At 43.4% G+C, this 19,391-nt stretch overlaps 1 protein-coding gene across 1 annotated transcript in view; it reads right to left on the bottom strand.

Annotated features, from left to right (window-relative positions):
* The window catches only part of PDE11A (phosphodiesterase 11A), a gene marked incomplete at both ends in the record, with an annotated part of 373,297 nt that overhangs the window by 31,732 nt on the left and 322,174 nt on the right, over positions 1-19,391 (bottom strand). The window contains 3 exons of the mRNA XM_080799405.1: positions 3,311-3,385; positions 10,264-10,327; positions 15,849-15,926. Of these exons, the coding sequence (XP_080655531.1) occupies positions 3,311-3,385; positions 10,264-10,327; positions 15,849-15,926 (217 nt within the window). The remainder of the gene's footprint in view (positions 1-3,310; positions 3,386-10,263; positions 10,328-15,848; positions 15,927-19,391) is intronic.

The raw sequence follows: 19,391 nt of genomic DNA, 5'->3' as shown, positions 1-19,391 counted from the left end.
TCATCCCTCTTTCTGGCCAAATGATATTCCACTGTATAGTTACACCCCATTTTATTTATCCGATCCTCAGCTGATACGCGGTTGGGTCATCTGTACTTTGTGGCTCTGGTGAGTAACGCTGCTAGCAACGTTCATGTACAAGTTTCCATGTGGATGTACGTTTCCGTTTCTCTCGGGGATAGACCTAGAGGCAGAACTGCTGGGCCACATGCCCAGTCTAACGTTTCATGTTTCCTGGAATTGCCACACTGTTTTCCAAAGCAGCAGCATCATTCTACGTGCCCACCAGAAGTGTACAAAGTTCCAATTTCTCCACATCGTCCTCAGTGCTGGCTGTTGTCTGTCTTTTGAATTAAAGCTGGTCCCCACGCGCCTGGGTGGCTCAGTGGGTTAAGCCTCTGCCTTTGGCTCAAATCATGATCTCAGGGTCCTGGGATGGAGCCCTGCATCGGGCTCTCTGCTCAGCAGGGAGCCTGCTTCCCCCTCTCTCTCTGCCTCTGCCCGCCTCTCTGCCTACTTGTGATCTCTCTCTCTCTGCCTCATGAATAAATAAATCTTAAAAAAAAAAAAACTGGTCCCCGTGAAGTGGTGTCTCACTGCAGTTTTGGTTTGCATTTCCCTGATGATGACTGATGTTGAGCATCTTTTCATGTGCTCATGGCCCATCTGTATATATTTTTGAAGAAATATGTATTCAGCTCCTTTGCCCTTTTTAAATATTGGGTGGTCTTTCTAGGAGTTGTTCATAATTCTCTTTATATTCTAGATGTCAGGTCCGTATCAGATATGATTTGCAAATAATTTCTACCATCCTGTAGGCTGTCTTTTCATTTTCTTGAGAGTGTCCTTTCAGATGTAGTGTTACATTTTAATGAAGTCCAATTATCTATTTTATTTTTCTTGTGCTTTTGGTGTCAGATCTAAGACATCACTGCCAGATCCAATCCAGAAGATTAACACTCTGTTTTCTTCTGAGTTTTCTGTAGTTTTAGGTTTAGGTCTATGATCCACTTTGAGGTGATTCTGGGGTTCAGTGAGAGGCAGGGTTCTAACTTGACTCATCTGCAGTGGATATCCTACTGTCCCTGCACTATTTGAAAAGGCTAGCTCCCCTCCCCCACCACTGAATTGTCTTAGCATCCTTTTGGAGATCATACTGTAAGAGTTGATTTCCAGACCAGTCACTTTTCAATAAATGTTTTTGAGTGGAAGTGGGAGATAACACACTGTCCTGTGCTTTCCTTTTACACCATTTTGCATCTTGTAGTTGATTATGAGTGATTATTAATTTACTTTTAAAGGTTTTATTTATTTATTTATTTGAGAGAGAGAGGATGTGGGAGAGAGCAAGCGCAAGTCAGGGAGGGGCAGGCAGAGAGAGAGGGAGAAGCAGGCTCCCCGCTGAGCAGGGAGCGGATGTAGGGCTTGATCCAGGACCCTGGGATCATGACCTGAGTCGAATGCAGACGCATGACCACCTGACCCACCCAGGTGCGTGATTATTTACTCAATATCTCTATTTCCCATTTGTTGACAAGCTTTGGGGAAGAGCAGAAGATGAAGTCTTGCTCATGGCTGGATGCACAGTGCCCAGCTTCATGCTGGCTACCTGCAGGTGCTCAAGCATGTTTTATTAATGGACTCACTGCTTCCACTATTAACCCTTTGGTTCCTTTAATGACCTTTAGGACCATGACACCTAATGGGGTCTCCCAGACAATTTTCTTTCTAAATATCAAATACTAACAGACACAGCTGGTGTCACCTCTGGGTGCCTGCATTTCCAGACATCTCTGAAAAAGGGCTAATGAGAAATAGCCCCACCATAGCAGCCCGGAGACTGTCAACACAATGTTAAGTAGGCTTTTGTGAGGAGAGAGTAGCATTTAGTGCTATGCTTCCACTGCAAAATTAGTTTCATTTACGTCTTTGGAGAAAGCCTTACCTGAGCCTTCAGACAAAGGCTCCTTAGTGCTGCATCACTGCGCCTGCCAACTCGCCAATGCTGGCAACTGACTCAGATTTTTTTTCATTTAATTAAATGACCTATGGTATTGCTGCATTATAAACCCTTCAGAGGATGCCTGTGAAACAGTTCTTTTTAAGTGGAAGGAAAATTTCATTTGAAAAATATGTATGTAGCTGAGAGAAATAGGGGTTGTATGAGGTTTTACACATTAATGATGTATCCCAATCTAATGTCTTTATTTTTATAACCAAATCTGGTGACACCACCAAAAAAGAGGAAAGGGAGCTTTTGGAAACAGTATCAATAGATGTCGCTTTGGAAACTAAAATACTGGGTGAGTGTTCTAACCAATGTAGTCTTCCGACCTTTCATAAGTAAGCAACTGATTAGGAGTAGTCAACATTTGTAAGGCTCTGAGGTCTGACTTTAAGCAGGTGACGTTGTTTAACTAGAAGCTAGTTCTGGTGCCTTTCCTTGAAAACTTGAAGATCTTATAAATAACTCCAAATGTTCAAAAGTCAGTTGACTTGAATCCTCAGAAACAGACATTCTTGACAACAGACACGTTCCTTGAGCCGCGCTCAATCTACTAAGCTGGGCTGGCTTTCCAACACTTTGCGTCATTCCCTGAGTTGTTGGGTGATATGTTTTTAACTAACCCTTCATTATGAATAAAGAGGCCACCTCCTCGTTGTGGGTGGTGATGGAAGCATTTATGTCTTTTGTCTTGTTCGAGTAAAAACACCATCATCCTGAGCCTATAAGTAAGCATTTTCAAATAATAATCGAATGGATGATTCCATTGAAAATGGCATTTCAGTCAACAGAACTGAGAGTTCCCCAAGTGAAACTTTTCATTTTGCAAACAAAGAAAAGAAAGAGACTTGAAATGATTTGGGTTTGGGATTTTGGAATGTCTGAAATTGGAAAATAAAATCCAGAACACCCGTTATCGCTGTGGCTGTCCATTCTAGCTGCCCGACGCTGAACAGCTTGCCTTTGACTTTTGTCTGTATTTCTAATCCAAAGTGGCTACTGATCGCATATGAAATGCCAGGACTGGGCTTTGAGCTACTCAAATGTCACTCTGCACGTCCTCCTTCATGCCTACTTGGCCCACTGTGGGAGCTCAGGAAATACTTGTTAAGTAGCTCATCACTCTTAATCAGAAACCTGGGAATAAGAGTGTTTAGATCTAAGTTTAATTAAAGTTTTAAACTTTCAGGAGTGCTTCCTTAAATCCAAATTTCAGTCCTTCCCACTTTCAAGTTGTGATTTGGAGTAACTTTCGAAAATGTCATTCCAAAGGGTAAATGTGTCATGTTAGAAGGATGAACTTACTGAAGGAGTGAGTTTGAGCTCTGCTCTCTCCCGATCTCCTTGTTCAAAGAACTCACTGGTTACAAGTTCAGCCACCTGAAACACATAAATATTTAATGTGTGGTTATGTGTGATGTAACATAAGACTCAGAAGTAATTTCTGCCCTCTGTGTATGGTGATGATCTTCAACCCAGAAAATAATTTAAAAAGCTTTTGAAGAAATACATTAACATTTTGTTTCAAGGTATTACAGATTTTAATCAATGAAACTGATTTCTTTCTAATCAGAAGAACTTGTACAAGGCATTTTGAGATGCATGCTAGTAGACGATCTCGGAGAGTACAGATTGCATATTCAGGATGAGGCACTGGGTTGCCACCTTCAAAGTAGGAAATGTTCCGACTGCAGAAAAATGAAACAAATAATGCCTTTTGTTTTCATAATATGATATACTTGTAATAGTAATTTAGCCAACTTTTGGTTGTTTCTACATAGATTCTTCACTTTGTTGCATACTTTTATCTTAGCTTGGTTTCACTTGCCACCCCAAACTCTTTACTGCCTCACCCTACTGATATTTGCATGCACTCTGGAGAAAGATAACCCCAGGGCCACCTCTGCTTCTTACTGGAGCAATCAGCCAAGGGTAGGACTAATGCTAGAGTGACTGTTCATCCCAGGTTTTTCTACAGTGTGTCATGATGCAGTTTGAGGAATGCTGTTCTGGTCTAGGTACATAAGTGTTCATTTATGGTAGGTTCCGGTTTGTACAAGCACAATGAATTGGTGGTTCTACCCTGAATGGGTAGATTTTTCCAAAGTAAGGACTTCTATTTTTCGACTTTTCACCAATTAGCATGGATGATCTGAAGTTGCTCATTGATCACTGTTAAGCTAAACAGAAGCTTCTCCAAGCCCTGTGCTTCCAATGATCACTTATGGGAAGCATAATGATATGGCAGGTAAGTGTTCAACAAGTATTTTCAACAACACTATAGTGTGCATCTAGGAAATCTCTGAGATGAACTAGCTGGATTTAGAAAATTTGAAAGAGCAGGAAAAAAAAAAATCCCAGAAAACTCAATGGCAGGAAGATTTGGATCCCCAGACTGGTTTTTCCTCTATTCCAGGCTCTTACAAAGATGATGTTCTAAGGTCTGGAAAAGGTTAAAATGGTTTCAGTTCAGTCAAGTGGATAGAATCAAGATAATTTACCTAACTGTATGTCTCAAGGGATTCTGCCAACCATAAATCATAACCATCGATAAAGCATAAAAACAGGGGTGCCTGGGTGGCTCAGTCATTAAGTGTCTGCCTTGGCTGAGGTCATGATCCCAGGGTCCCATGATAGAGCCCTGCATCGGGCTCCCTGCTCAGTGGGAAGCCTGCTTCTCCCTCTCCAATTCCCCCTGCTTGTGTTCCCTCTCTCTCTGTCAAATAAATAAATAAAATCTTTTAAAAAACAAAACAAACCATAAAAACATCTCTCTCTGTCTCTGTCTCTCTGTATCTCTCTCTCACACCCTCCCCACAAACCCCTGCCTTGAGACTAGCAAGTATGTAGCTCATTTATAAAGAAATGGAATATCTAGTCAGTTCAGATTTTAAACATTTCTAATAAGGAATATGGGTACCTTCTGAAAATTCAATAGCATAAAACTAGTGGAGCTGGCTCAGTTTTTCTGAGCCTGATTCCCTTCTCTGTCTCTAGTCTCTGCCACTACCTTTCCCATTAGCACTCCAGACCTTTCTCTCTGTCTCCGGCCTTCCTGAAAGAAGAAATGGTCCCCTAAGGGCCTGGCCTCATTTATTCAGCTCCCAGAACACTACCTCAGATTGCTCTGAGGTGGGTCTTTTGCACTAAAGAATACAAATGTGCACATCAGATCACCCCAAGGTAGGAGTCCTGCATAGGTCCATAGCCCCTGGAAAGCAAAGAAATTAAAACAAAATCCTGTCCTCGATCTTTCTAAAGTGGTCCTGGCTACCTTCCCTGTGCTTTTTAATGGCTCAACTTGTACCACTGTTTCATTTGTACTTAAAAACCCAATCAGGAACATTAAGTAGCTCCTGATTGAATTTTTTATTAAAGAAGGAAATTGAGATGCTAATCAGGCCTTGGGGGATCACTGGGGAAACCCACATGTATGTGAGGAAGGAGGGTTGGAATAGATACCAGTTAAAAAAAAAAAAAACACTTTGCAAGGAAATGTTAAAAAAATCAACATCTTGGAAATTAGAAATATATCTATATTTTTAAAAGAAGTTTCCATTGTTTTTGTTCAAATGTTTCGTAAAATCATAGAAGTGAGTATGTACAAATGAGGTCTCTAGTTTAGAGTTGTAACAAGATTTCTGATGGAAATGTCTGGAAAAACATGGTTTTGTGTTTTATTTTCCTGAACTCTTGGGTCTCTGTTCTTAACAGCGGAACTTCGCATCCTAAAAATAAAATATTTTTTACGCACCTTCAAGTGGCCAATGGGCCTCCCAGGTTGGTCTAAAATACCAATGCAGAAACTCTTTTTCCTTCTAAGGACTTTCTCCTGCCTTTTTCCTGCTCCCAAGTGGGCTACTGCTCCTTTAGTTGCTGACATGCATTTCACTGGGGTTTCTGAGAGGCCTGGCATACCATACCTCATTCCACTCTGTTTCCAATCATCTTCGTTCTTCCCCGGTCCCCTAAAATTCCTCCCACTCTCCACTCCTCCGCCTCTTTCCATCCCAATCACAGTGGCCACCCCCGCTACTACACTTTTCCCCAGTACCTGGAAGATACCTACTTCTTCTCTGTTCCCCAACTTTTACTGTAGGGGAGCCATCGCACACTGGGGCAGCAGAGAGTGGGCATCGATGTAGAAATAAGCTACGCAGCCATGCAAATTCTTCCCACTTAGTCTGCTTTACGTAACTTCAGATGTGTCACACTAAGATGAAAGCCGAGGCTCAGCTGGAGGAGAACTATTTCTTGGAGGAGAACTTTGTAGGAAAACCGCCCCATCTAAACTGGACTGTGACAGGAGCAAAGAAATGAGCTTTTCTTGGAGTTAAGCAACTGAGATTTGAGAATATATTTGTCACTGCAGCATAGCCTACCCTAGTTTTGACTAACACAACAATCAGCATGGAAATAAGTTGCTGCTGTTAAAAGAAAAAGACAGTAAGAAGGAAGAAAAATAAGAAGACCCTATGTGGCATCAGCGTGGGGTTCAGGTATCGAACAGTGAGGAAACATTGTTGGAGGCTGTGAGGATGATGGCCCACGTTCCACAGTGGCAACAGATTTTGTACAATTCTCACTGAAGTAAAGCAAATAATGTATCTAATGAATTTACAGCCTTAGGGAAAGAGAATGGTGAATGAATGTTAGTAGCATGTGATGATTGCTATTGACTATGTTTTGCTAAGTATTATAAGAAGTGAGCTCAGAAAAGGATGGGCAGGTTTATCTTCAGGAATGAAAAGAAGAGAAAGAGTCACAAATTCAGAGTCTTCATCTTCAGGGATGAAAGATAAAGCTGCTTTTTAATCCCAAACTGTAAAAATAAAAATTAAGATATGTTTTGAATGACAAAGGCTGATCAAGACTCAGCCTTGTGGGGCACTTGGCTGGCTCAGTGGGTGGAGCATGGGACTCTTGATCTTGGGATTGTGAGTTCAAGCCCCATGCTGGGTGTAGAGATTACTTAAAAATAAAATCTTAAAGCAAGCAAGCAAACAAACAACTCAGCCTTGAAACAAAAATCAAAGGTATGGTCAGTACACTCACACTTAAGAACTCTGAATGAATTAGGTGGTGCACAGGCTATCCCTTCAGTTGTACAAACTGGCCCAGAGAAATGATTTTACTACATGATTCTCTCACTGGCACTTGTTAGGCCCTGACTGCTAGGAATTGGGTCATGGAGGAGGAAGAAAGAAGTACGTATGTTATTTTTCTTTGTTCTTGCAAACACGGAAGCAAAGAGAGCAGATCTAAGAAGTCTGTCTAGAATAGAACTGTGGATGTGGTTATTGGCAAATGGAAATGACTAGAACCAAAGACATAAGAAACTGACTAAATGGACAAGAGAGTTTGATGCCATAACCCCATAGGAGAGTGACTTCTTAAATCCTAAAACAGGCCTTGGGTCCTCAACTTTCTTTGGGTGGGAAACAGGTTGGAAAACTGCCTGACCTTTGGATACAGCCAAGGAGGTCAACGGAAAAGGATAATTTCCTGGGATAGGTCTAGTGGTCATGAATTATGATGGTTGGGGAGCATCTCACAGAGAACCAGAGCCTACTACAGACTGGACAGCCTCACAGTGACTGCCCGGTGGGATTTTGGAATTACTATGGCCCCCTAACTGTCAAATGTTGGCCATCTCTTTCCTTTCTGAATGGGAGTATTCTAATGAGTATTTCATTGTTTGGGTGTATGTTAGATGCTGTGTTTGGTGTGTGTGTAGGACTTTAAATCCAGACCTGATGTAGAGACTGGCCTTTGAGCTTCATACCATGACTAGTGGGACATTTTGGTCATTTCCCTTGGGAAAAGCTGAGTATATTTTGCCTGCAGGAAGCGAGAGAATCACACTTTTGGTGATTAGAAGGGCAAACTGTGGTAGTCACATATTCATTAACTATTTCTGGCTTTCTACATTCTGGGCATAGAAAAGGATCATACTTCCTGGTTGAGTAGGGGCTTCTGACAAGTTCTGGCTGATGAATTTCTTGCCAGTGCAAGGCAGTCTAGGGCCTCTGTAGGACTGATCCAGATGGTAACTGCTCCTTCCACCCCAGCCCAAAACGAGGAATAGGACCAACTGACCCTGGAGGCACACGTTCAAGAGCAGTACTTTGTTTTAAGCCACTGAGGCTGAGGGATAACAGCTCATTTTGCTGACACACTGGCATCATTTAAAAATGCTGATTGAGGGGCGCCTGGGTGGCTCAGTGGATCAAAGCCTCTACCTTCGGCTCAGGTCATGATTCCAGGGTCCTGGGATCGAGCCCCATGTCAGGCTCTCTGCTCAGCAGGGAGCCTGCTTCCTCCTCTCTCTCTCTGCCTGCCTCTCCGCCTACTTGTGATCTGTCAAATAAATAAATAAAATCTTTATTTTTTTTTAAAAAAGATTTTATTTATTTATTTGACAGAGAGAGATCACAAGTAGGCGGAGAGGCAGGCAGAGAAGGAGAGAGGAAGAAGCAGGCTTGCCGCCGAGAAGAGAGCCTGACGTGGGGCTCGATCCCAGGACCTGAGATCATGACCTGAGCTGAAGGCAGAGGCTTCAACCCACCGAGCCACCCAGGCGCCCCAATAAATAAAATCTTTAAAAGAAAAAAATGCTGATTGACATATCTGGTGTGAGACAGTGTAAGGCTCTGTAAAGAATGAAGGCTTTGGAGCCTAATCAGCTAGGAATTGAATACCTAGTCATACTGCTCACTAGCTATATCACCTCAAGCTAACCTTTCTAGGCTTCACTTTTCCCATTGGTGAAATGGGGGTAATAACTATATCAGTTTCTCTGAGTTGCCAGGTATGAGCACAAACTTGGTGGCTTAAAACAACAGGAACTGGGATGCCTGGGTGGTTCAGTCGGTTAAGGGTCTGCCTTGGGCTCAGGTCATGATCCCAGGTTCCTGGGATTGAGCTCCATGTTGGAGCTCAGGGGGAGTCTGCTTCTCCCTCTCACTCTCCTGCTCCCCCTGCTTGTGCTTTCTCTGTCTCTCTGTCAAATAATAGATAAAATCTTAAAAAAAAAAACCAACAAAACAAAACAGGAATCTATTCTCTCCTAGTTCTGGAGGTCAGTAGCTCAACATCAGTTCTCTAGACAGGGCCAACCTCGCTAGGGGAAAATCTGTTCTCTGTCCTTCCCATGTTCTTGTGGCTGTCACCTTTCCTTTGCCTGTGGCCACATCGCTCCACTCTCTGCCTTGTCTTCACATCCCTTTCTCCTCTTCTGAATGTGTTATCTCCCTGCCTTTCTCTCTTCTAAGGACACCTGTCATTGAATTTAGGGCCCAGCTGGATAATCCAGGATAATGACAATGATAATGATTGTCATCAAAGTCTTTAACTTCAGCACATCTGCAAAGAGCCCTTTTCCTCCTAAGGCAATGTTTACAGGTTCTAGAAATGAGAATCTGCTGTCTTTGGGTTGCTATTCTTCAGCCTACTGCAGTAACTGTACCTAAATCAAAGGCGGGGGGGAGGGGCTTTGAAATTAGATAATTGGGTATTAGACATTCAGTCAATAAGTATTAGTTATTTATTGTTATATGGATCTATTTTATTTTCCTTAAAATGCTGAGACTTAAGATACCAAGTCACTATTTTAGACCCTACACAGTAGGTACCTCATAAAAGTAAAAAATATTAATCTCCAAATACTATCAGGAACCAAGGATCTTAAACTGTGTGGTTACTGGCTTGAAAACTATTCTTGATCTAAACTGACACGTTTGGCAGTGAAACCAGATAGGTGGTAAAGGCATGATTTTTTTTTTTTTTTTTGGATAAACTAAATGTGAATATTGCACACTTTGGCCAAAGTGATCTGATCTCTAAATAGTCTTTAAAAAGAAAAATAAAATTTCCTTTTGACCTCCTTGGTTTCTTTTTTCTCTCTCTTTTCTTAAGATGAGAAAAAGGCAGACCTTGTGCTAAAACATGATTACCTATTTTAAAACACTACTTTTGAAACTCTTGCCTTAGGACATGGTCAATGCATTATCTGGATTTAGAATGTTAAAAAAATCTTAGGGAATCAGGCACATTACGACTCAGTGGAAGCACGTTAGAGAACGACTGTGCAATAAAGTATGTCTGGCCTGAGCCTCCTGCTATTTTTTACACCATGTTAATACTGATGCAAATTGACTAGGGCTTCAGTGCCCAGGAGTTGGGGCTCTGGGAATATTGCCCCCCCCCACCGCCCCCAGTCCCTCCTCTGCCAGGCCCTGCCATTAATCACCACTTGCCTGTCTCGAGATCTCCCACGGTTTGGTCACGGCTCCAAGGTCACAGGCTGTCATTAACATTGATCTGAAAAACACAACCAAACAAAACAGCCTGAATAATCTTTTGTTGCATTCCTAAACAAACCCGTCCTAGATACATAAATAAATAAAACGGGACCAAGGCCAACTCACACACGTCTTTCCCTCAACAAGGGGAGCACTGTTTACAGTCCCCATGTTTAGCATCTCCATCATGCGGTCACTGCTTAGGACAAAGCTCACACACAGCCTCCGCTTCCCTTTGTTATGTCTGCGGCGGATCAAGGGAGGAAAAGCACTGCTTGCTCTATACCTGAGCTAAGCAAGTACTACTTTAAAAAATCCCTAATGGACAACATGTCTTATTTTTAACTAGTGGCAAGGGAATCAGCATATAATACCAGATACATAGCTGACAAACCTTCACCAACGTATGGCTGATTGATGGGAATGGACGGAAACCTATAGCAGAGAGGCAAGGCGCCCCCCACCATAGGAGCCCCTTCATTTCCACTTGCTCTGCGAGCTGAGATTTACTGGGAGAGCCACACTGTTTCACTCCAGTTTATTAGCTGGCTGCAACCGTGTTTGATAAGCCTCATGAAGAAGAAACATACTCCGCTGCAGCTTTCATTCATTCGAGCAGCTAAGAAAGCACGGGAAGATCTGAACCAGACCTTGGAGGGGCAGATTTCTACTGGCTTTAACTAGAATTCACCCTGAACCACGGACATAGAAACACAGGGAACAACTTAAATTGGGGGTAGCTCTGGTGCTTATCATCTGATGTGGTGGGGAGGTGGGAAAAACAAGGCGCACCCTTTGTCCGAAACTAGCTTTCTTTGTACTGAAGCCAGCTGTATGTGATGAAAAGCGATGAAGGATTGGAGTCAAGAGACCGCATCTCGGTCGGCTCCTTTTGGAAGAAAGGGGTGTGTTGTTAGAGGTCAGGGGCTGTCCTGATGCCGAGTGTTAACATTTCATACCCTGCCAGACTCGAATGCCTTGGAAACATGTCTGCTTTGCAGATGGCAGAGCACGATGGTAGTGGGGTTTGTGTAACTTCCCCAGGAAACCCCTCCAGGGAACCTGGCGGAGTGGCAGGTAACAATGGGTCATTCAAAGCACCGCCAGACATCCGGGCCTCAGCAGCCCCCTCCAGGAGTTGGGCAGCATCTAACCCCAAGCCCTCCTGTGCTAAGCGCTACGAGGAGCAATGCAGAGGTGCACTCTTCAGATTTGAGCTTCTGTGACAAGCACTCTGCTTGTGCCATACTAAGCACCGACCCACTAACTACTAACTAAATGAATCTTCAGAACCCTCAGAGGAAGGGACCATTATTCCCATTTTCCAGAGAGGTAAATGGAAGCACAGAGAGATTAAGTAACTTTCCCGAAGTGAGTAAGTATTCAGAATTCTGTGTTTAAGACAGAGCTACGAGACCCCCTCTTGCTACACTCAGGTGCTTCTCCTTTTAGGTTCTGCTGGTACCAGAGGGAGACAAGACTGTAGGTAATGCACTGAACTTTGCAATCTCTCTCCCAGACAGGAGAGAATCTCTATGAGGTTGCCTACTGGTACCATTAACTTGGACAAGACTTAGCTTCCATCTGCTTGATAATTCAAGGTTTACTTCTCAAATTCATATCACCATTAATCAGCTAATCAACAAGTGTATTGAGCATCTGTCTAGGTGCTCAGGTAGTGATCATTCTAATAGGGACCATTAATAGAGCAAGCACTACAGAGTAAGTTATGGAGTCTCTAGATGAGGTAGGGATATTATTATTACCTCCATTTAACAAAGTAAATGGTGTTTTGCATTCCTTGATCAGACAGGTTAGAAAGTTTGCCAGAGGTTACACAGTGAGGGAGTATCAAAGATGGAGCCGGAATCCACAGGGTCTGACCGAAGGGTCTCTCTTTCCCCACAGTGGAGCAGGAAGTCCACACTGAGAAGGAAGAGAGAAAAAGGCTGCGTGGGAGGATGGGGTGGGGGAGTTTGAAACCTTTATCCAACTGGCACAGGGGAGTCTGTTAAGCAGGGAGACCAGTTGGACAGTATCAATTGATAATTGATGACGGTCTAAAACAAGGAAGGGCAGAATAATAGAAAGGCAAGGAGAAGGCTGAGAGATTCCAAAGGAAGAACCAAAGGGGGTGAATGAGTAGTTATTCTGTATTGTTTAGTTCGAGCCTCTGGAAAAATTGAAAGGTCTTTTCTAGAGTCAGAGAGGAGGGAGGAGGAAGTTACTCTTGGGGTCCCCATAATTCTAGTCCAGTCTGTGGTGTGGGGGTGGGTGTGTGTGTGCTGGAATGAACGGTCAGGAGCATGGAGGGCACACCCAGCTCTGTGGTGGGGGTAGGGAGGTGGCGTGGTAGAGGGGATGGGGGTCAGTAGGGGTGGGAGTAGGGGTGGGGGTGGGGGGACGGGCTGCACCCGGAGTTTCTGATGCTTTTATCGCACCTCCCCTCTATATGCCAAGTCATTTCAACAACAATCTTGTGTTAACCATTACTTCCTTGATTGGTTCTCCAGTTTTAAAACAATGAGCAATGAAAATGAATCCACTGTCATGTAAAAAACAGATTCATAGTAAAATAGTTCACGTATGAACTGAATTTGGCACTCACCAAACAAAAGAGCGCACTTTGCGCTTTGCTCTCTGTGTCAGGTTTTTAAATTTTTTTAAAACACATATAAGATGTCCAAACGGGCAACACAAAATGACAGAAGTGAAGTAAGTCAAGCTGCGCTTTTTCATCCTCGCCATTACCGCTCCATCATTGTTTCTTCCGGACACACTGGCTGAAAGCAGGAATGCGACGCTCCTTAGGGTCAAAGACACCAACTAGCCGCGGAGCCGGTGCCCAAGGCTCTGAAGCGTGGGGAACTTACACCAGGAGTGTGCTCGGCGCCCACCCGAGTCAGCCGCTGACGGGCCCTGCGCGCTCTTGCAATGAACTTACAGGGGCCGCACGCGTCCAACTAAAGGATAGGTAATCCTGTGCTCATCTGAAGCTTTATATCAGTTATGTCAATACTCAACAGTAATCTCAGCAATTGTTTAGGACTTCTACCAACGCAAGACTTTTCTAGGGCAGAGGGGCAGGGTTGGGGGGGGAACATATCTCATCGTTGACATTGTTTAGACTGCAGGCACGTGGTGATGATCAAAAGCAGACACACTCTTAGTTGGTTTTATTGCTATTTTCAAGTTCTCTAAGAAGGTGGTCCCTGGAGCCCCCTGCCCCTTGGTGCACTGTGGTCAGAGTCTAACTATGAAATGGGGGAGGGAAGGCAAAGGGTGGGCGCACAGTGGAGAGCTCCTGGAGCACCTGTATTTTACAGTTTCCTTCCAAATAAGATTTTTCTTCCATTTGGGGTCCCCTGTCAAAAGAACATTTGAAAAACTCTGCAGAAAACACCTGGGTGGAGATGTGGAATGAATGCTGGCATTTTAAGAGTTGTGCTTAGAAGAGACGCCACGCTGGAGAGACGGGGCAGGAGTCACGTGAGAAAAGGTGGTCGTTAAAGCCAGCAGGAGGCTGACAATCGAGAGAGGAATCTTGAAAATAGGTCCCGGGAGGTCCTTACGTCTCTGGGGTGGCGGAGAGGGGGAGGGCTGAAGAAGGCTGAAGAGGAGAAGCAAGCGTCAAAAGAGAGTAGAAAATCTGGAAGCACAAGGCTCAGCCGACTCCAAGACCCGGGAGAGCTTCAAAACAGAAAGGTCAATGCAATTAGGGGCTGTGATGAGATCCAGGAAGAGAACAAGGGCCCTAGCATTTGATCCTTGGGAGGTGACTGGTGACTTTCAAAAGGAGCATTTTGAAATTCCCATTTCAAATTTTGAAAATCCCATTTCACGGACTGAATTCCTCAGTGTAGAACGGCTAGCTACTCTGTGGTAAATCCGTACTTTGGAATACCGTGCGATAGGAAAAGCTGATGAGGTACGGACGCGGAAGAACTTCCAAGGCATATGGTTGAGTGAACGAGCCAGTTCAGATTGCTATAGAAATACGTAACTTATGTTAAAACAGCCAAGTCCATATTCAACAGTATTTTTCCTTAGAATATATACATATATAAATGCTTTGGAAGTGGTTGGGAAGGATATAAGTTGATAACAGAGTGTGTATCTGTGTGTCGGTATGGGAATGGGGAGTGAAGCCCTGGGGAGGTCTGTGGGCTCATCTGTCGTGTTTTCATTTATTACAGAAAAATATATTTCTATAATTACTTGCAAAACTAAAAATTATTTAAAAAGAAACACTGCCTTGCAAGAAGTTAGGAGGCGTGTGAGTCAAGTGTGGGACTGAAGGTTAAGAAGGGGACTATGATTGGACCTTGAGAAGAGGGCAGATTTTAGTGATGATTATTTTTTGCCTGAGGAGATAGGAGCATATTTTTAGGCCTAGAATGGTCATCAGGGGAAAAAAACAGATTTTGAAAATGCCAAAGGAACATAATCAGTAGGGTAAGTTCAGGGGTGGAGGAGGTGGAGGGAACAGAGTTAGGACACCTGGGAAGGGCTAGTTTTGAAGAGAGGAAGGGTCCCCTCCCACCCTGGACAGGAAGAAGAAAAAGGCCTGAGAAGATAGCCCAGAGAAATACTGCCGCAGGAGGGGAGAAACAGAGGGCCTCTGGTGAGAAGTACTTAGGAAAGAGTAAAGAGAGGTCAGGGGCAGAGGGAAGGGCAGCGGGAGGGCAGGCAGCCCTGGGTTCAGAAGCTGGAGGTGGTGGTGGAGGGTTGCGGGGTACGGGGGTTGGGGTAGGCTTGCATCGCAGCTGTGGGCCGGTCACGACAGGGGTCTTGCTCTGGATGATTCTGGTAGTCACCCGGCTGTGGAACAGACACAGTGCGCGTCTGTCCAGGCCTCCCAAGCTTTCCCAGGAATACTGAGCAGCTTTGGAACAGGACTCAGACAGCAGAAGGTCTAGGGGTGGGTGAGGTAGGGGTTGGGTGAGAGAAAGAGGAATAGAGCCTAGCCAGCGGCATGGCTCCATTCAGGGTGTTCAGATGTGCCACGTAAGTGCGGCGGTCTGTCTTTTCTAAACAACTAGGAAGAACTCCAGTGAAAAGTCTTGAACAGACTCCTTATTTCTGCCACCCAAATTGTTGCAATTGGTTTTCTATCTACAATGCCTGTTGTCTCTAAAAAAACTTCCCAAAGTTAACTCTCTACTTTATTTTGGCTAACACTGTTTTCTAAAGTTCAAAAATCCACTCTCTCCTCAACATACACCCCCATCCCCACCCCCACCCCGCTTCCCCAGGAGAAAGAGGAAGTCACAGCTTGCTGAAACTGAACCAGTTTGAACACCCTTTTCTGATTCTGAAGGCAAATTTATGGAGAGGGAGCAAAAATATTAATGGATTAGAAGACGAAAAGATGAGCCATCTATCTTTTCTCTAATTATTCAACTACTCTCTGAATGTTTTGAATGTAAGCCCAGATTTGTTACTTTAAAAAAATCATGTGTGTGCCCTTACCACTGTCGGAAAAGCATGGCTAAATCTTCAAATAATGAAGAAACACATAAACAAGAGCTGCTTCTTACCGAAATATATCACGATGGTTTTTGATGTTCCAATCATAGTCTCCTTTACTGACAAGTTCAAAGAATTCAGTCCTCCTCCTGCACAAAATCAAATGAAGGAAGAAAGAAAAAAAAATCTGGAATGAAATTTCTCAGTCTGCGGGGCGACATAAACACATTTATGGGAAAATATAAGATCACCTGAACCAAGTAACTTAATATTTGAAATCATGAGGCTAAAGCACTATCAAAATAAATCACTTTTTAAAAAATGTTGAGGCTTCAAGAAAAAGCCACAATCATTTCTGAATGTATTTACAGCAGAGGAGATTATCGAGCCATAAAACAGAAAACAATGTGGTCCAGCATTTAGGATTACTTGCTGTGAAGCTCTTGTGATGGGCACTGAAAGTCAGAGGGGGGAGGCAAGGACAAATAAAAAGCGGGAACAATTTTGGAATGTTCTTTTATCATTCAACAGAGAACTGAGCTGTATGAGGATCTGAGATAAGATAAACTCCCCGGTAGTAAATTCAGGGCAAATACTTTTTCTGGGTTAGAAAATAAGGATTTCAGCATTTCAGTGCTTAACCACATGGTCTGTGGAGTCAGAAATAACCCTTTGAAGAGTGGCTCAGTCACCTCTGTGCTGTGCAAATTTGGGAAGTTACTTAAACCCTCTGAGCCTCCGTTTCCATATCTCTAACATGGGGATCGTATTTGCTAACTCACACAGTTATGGCAGTTATTGTGAGAATTAAATGCAAAGCACTTGGCGTAGTGTCTGTAACTAGAGATATCAGGTGCCCCAAGTGGCTATAAGATATGCCCAGGGTGTCCTGGGCAGCACAGAGGAAGGCACTGAGCTTAGCTTGGAGGGTCACGGAACATCATGGAAGTCTTTCTGAAAGAGCTTGCCCGTCATCGTCATCGTTATCCTTGTCATCACATGCACCTGATGTCATTTCACTCCTCTGAGTTATTCTAAGAAATCACTAGAAGGCAAACTCCATGAGGGCAAGGGCCTGGCCCCTTTTTCTTCACTCTTGGATCCCCTGTGTCTACAACAGTGCCTGATGTGTAGGAGTAGCTCAATAAATACTTGTCGTAGGGACCAACGAATGAGAATGATTACCTCGGAAACCTATTCATTTTTAACAATAACTCTCCAGCCACTGGTTTCACCTCGATTCTCATGGTACTGGAGTATTCACAGTTGCCATTGGAGAGATTGTGATAAGAAAACAACATAAAATCTATCCAAGCAAAGCTCCATTAGATTCTGGAAGACTAGATTCCCACGAGACCAAGAGGACAACAAAACAAGTTGTAGGAAGTTTAAGAACATCATTCCCATCTGATGTCCGACCCCCTCCTTCCACTAATATTGTTATATCTGCTGAGAGTATTTTCAATATATGAGACATAATATCCCTGATGCAAAATGGAGCCATATTACCTAGGTGGTTAACTCGATGCAGAAAAGAATGTTTTAAAAAATGCAAATCTGTGATAGGGCAACTGAACAGAACCTTAAGGGTAGACTTCCCAACTATGGAAACTTTAATAGCTAGAGTTGCTGGTGTCAAAGTCTTAAATCAACGGGACCCAAAATGGGCTATAGGCTTCCCATTGCGTTAAAACAAAACTAGATTCCACTGCATTGGGACAAAAGGGATTATCCACTGTCCCTAGGGGATGGTGAATAGAGAAGGGGTGGGAAGAATCTGTAGGGCACAGAAAAATGTGACATACTAATTTTATTTTTCCTCCACTGACAAAAGTGTGGCTATTTCTTGACATTTATTCTGATGTCCAAAGGTTTGACTATGACCTCAGAAGGCAACAGGACTTTCTGAACACCATAGCTTTGTCAAGTTCAGTCACTGGTGAAACCATGTATATCATACACGTGGCAACATGCTTGCTCACACAAATAGTCAAATAGATCTTTAAAGTTTGAACCAAAGTGCATTTTAAATTTTTTTAAGTTCCTGAAAATTAACCGTCTTGAAAGATCAGGAGATGGGCTTAATCATTTTCATAAGGCTGCAAAAAGGATTTGGAAGTAATGATATGCAAAGGTCACACCACAAATTTTTTATGCATGCTTAATATGTTTTAAAAGCTATACACATTACATATCAGACATAGAGAACGCATCTCCCGCTTCACCATCCAGCCCAGAAATAAAGCTTTACCGACCCTTTTGAGGTCCTGAGCAGCTCTGCTCTCTTGCTTCTGCCTCCCTCCCTCCCACCACAAGATGTCCATTTCCTAAATTTTGTAGAAATCATCTTTGTATAGAGCCTTCTAATTTTATAGGAGACTCTTGCAAACTATTGCTCTGCATATTTTGAGACTTTATAAATGCTGTCCTTGTAGTGTATGTATTCATTAGCAACTTGCTTTTCTTGCTCAGCATTTGTAAGATTCACCCACAGTGTTATGTATAATTCTATGTGGTTATTCCGTGGATTACTATACACTGTTTATTTACTCACTTTCCTGAGGATGAAGGTTTGGATTATTTCCAGTTGTTTTGCTATTATGCATTACATAGAATGCTTCTATGAACATCCTTGTGTATGTCTCCTTGTGAATTTGTGTGCTTTTTCTCTCTCTGCCTGTCTCCACGCATGCACGCACACACACATACAGACACACACCTACCTACTGTTGCTGGGTCATAGAGTGGTTTGTTTTCTGTTTGTGTTTTCATTATAATTATAGACTGTTAAGAGGCATATGCTACCTTTGAGAAACATCTACTGTTTCTCTCATTTCAGAGGTGAGGAAACTCAAGGTGAAGGTAGGTGAGGTGGTTTTTCCAGGTCCCATGGCAGTTATGGGCTTATCTAGGGAGATTCTAAGCACCCAGCCTCCCGGTTCTGGCCTCTGAGATCATCTTTGTAAACCACGAGTAGCGTGAATCCTCGGGCTGGAGAGCCCAGTGTGTTGAGAGGATATGGACAGCAGTGGCCCACAGCCCTCATGAGATATAATGGCTTTGCAGGCACATGCTCCACGGGCATGCCAGATGCCAAGTCCCGTGGTGGGCACCAGACAGGTGTTTCCGGCGTCAAGAAGGGGATGCCCCACACAAAAGCGGCAAATGGCTCCGGGCCAAGTTGGTCGTTCGCGGCTCCAGGGGGCGTAATTCTGAGCTCCTCCTTAGTGATGATCATTACAAAGCAACAATGGGATAGCCACTGTGATGATGAGAAATGCATTTGCCTGCACAGCTGCTCCTTTTAGCATCTATATGTGTATGTGTATGTAGATTATATTGACTCAACAGCACAGCATAGGTGAAACTGTTAGACATAGAGGCACTTTTAAGAACACACGACTCCTAAAAGGAACATCTACAAAACTACAAAGTTACCTAATACTCCCCGGATCCAAGCTCTTCCGTCATGAGGAACTGTATCATTAACTTCCCAAGCAGATCGCTGGGAACCTTGGTTTTCAAGGACAATGGCAAATACCTCGGCTAGTGAAAAGCAACTTACTGGAAAATCTCATTTATAATCAGATATGTTTTTATTAGGCTTTTATCCC

The sequence above is a fragment of the Martes martes genome, assembly GCF_963455335.1.
Source record: "Martes martes genome assembly, chromosome: 3".
NCBI classification, from domain to species: domain Eukaryota; kingdom Metazoa; phylum Chordata; class Mammalia; order Carnivora; family Mustelidae; genus Martes; species Martes martes.
The sequence above is the reverse complement of the archived record's forward strand: the minus strand, read 5'-3'. Positions and strand labels throughout refer to the sequence as shown.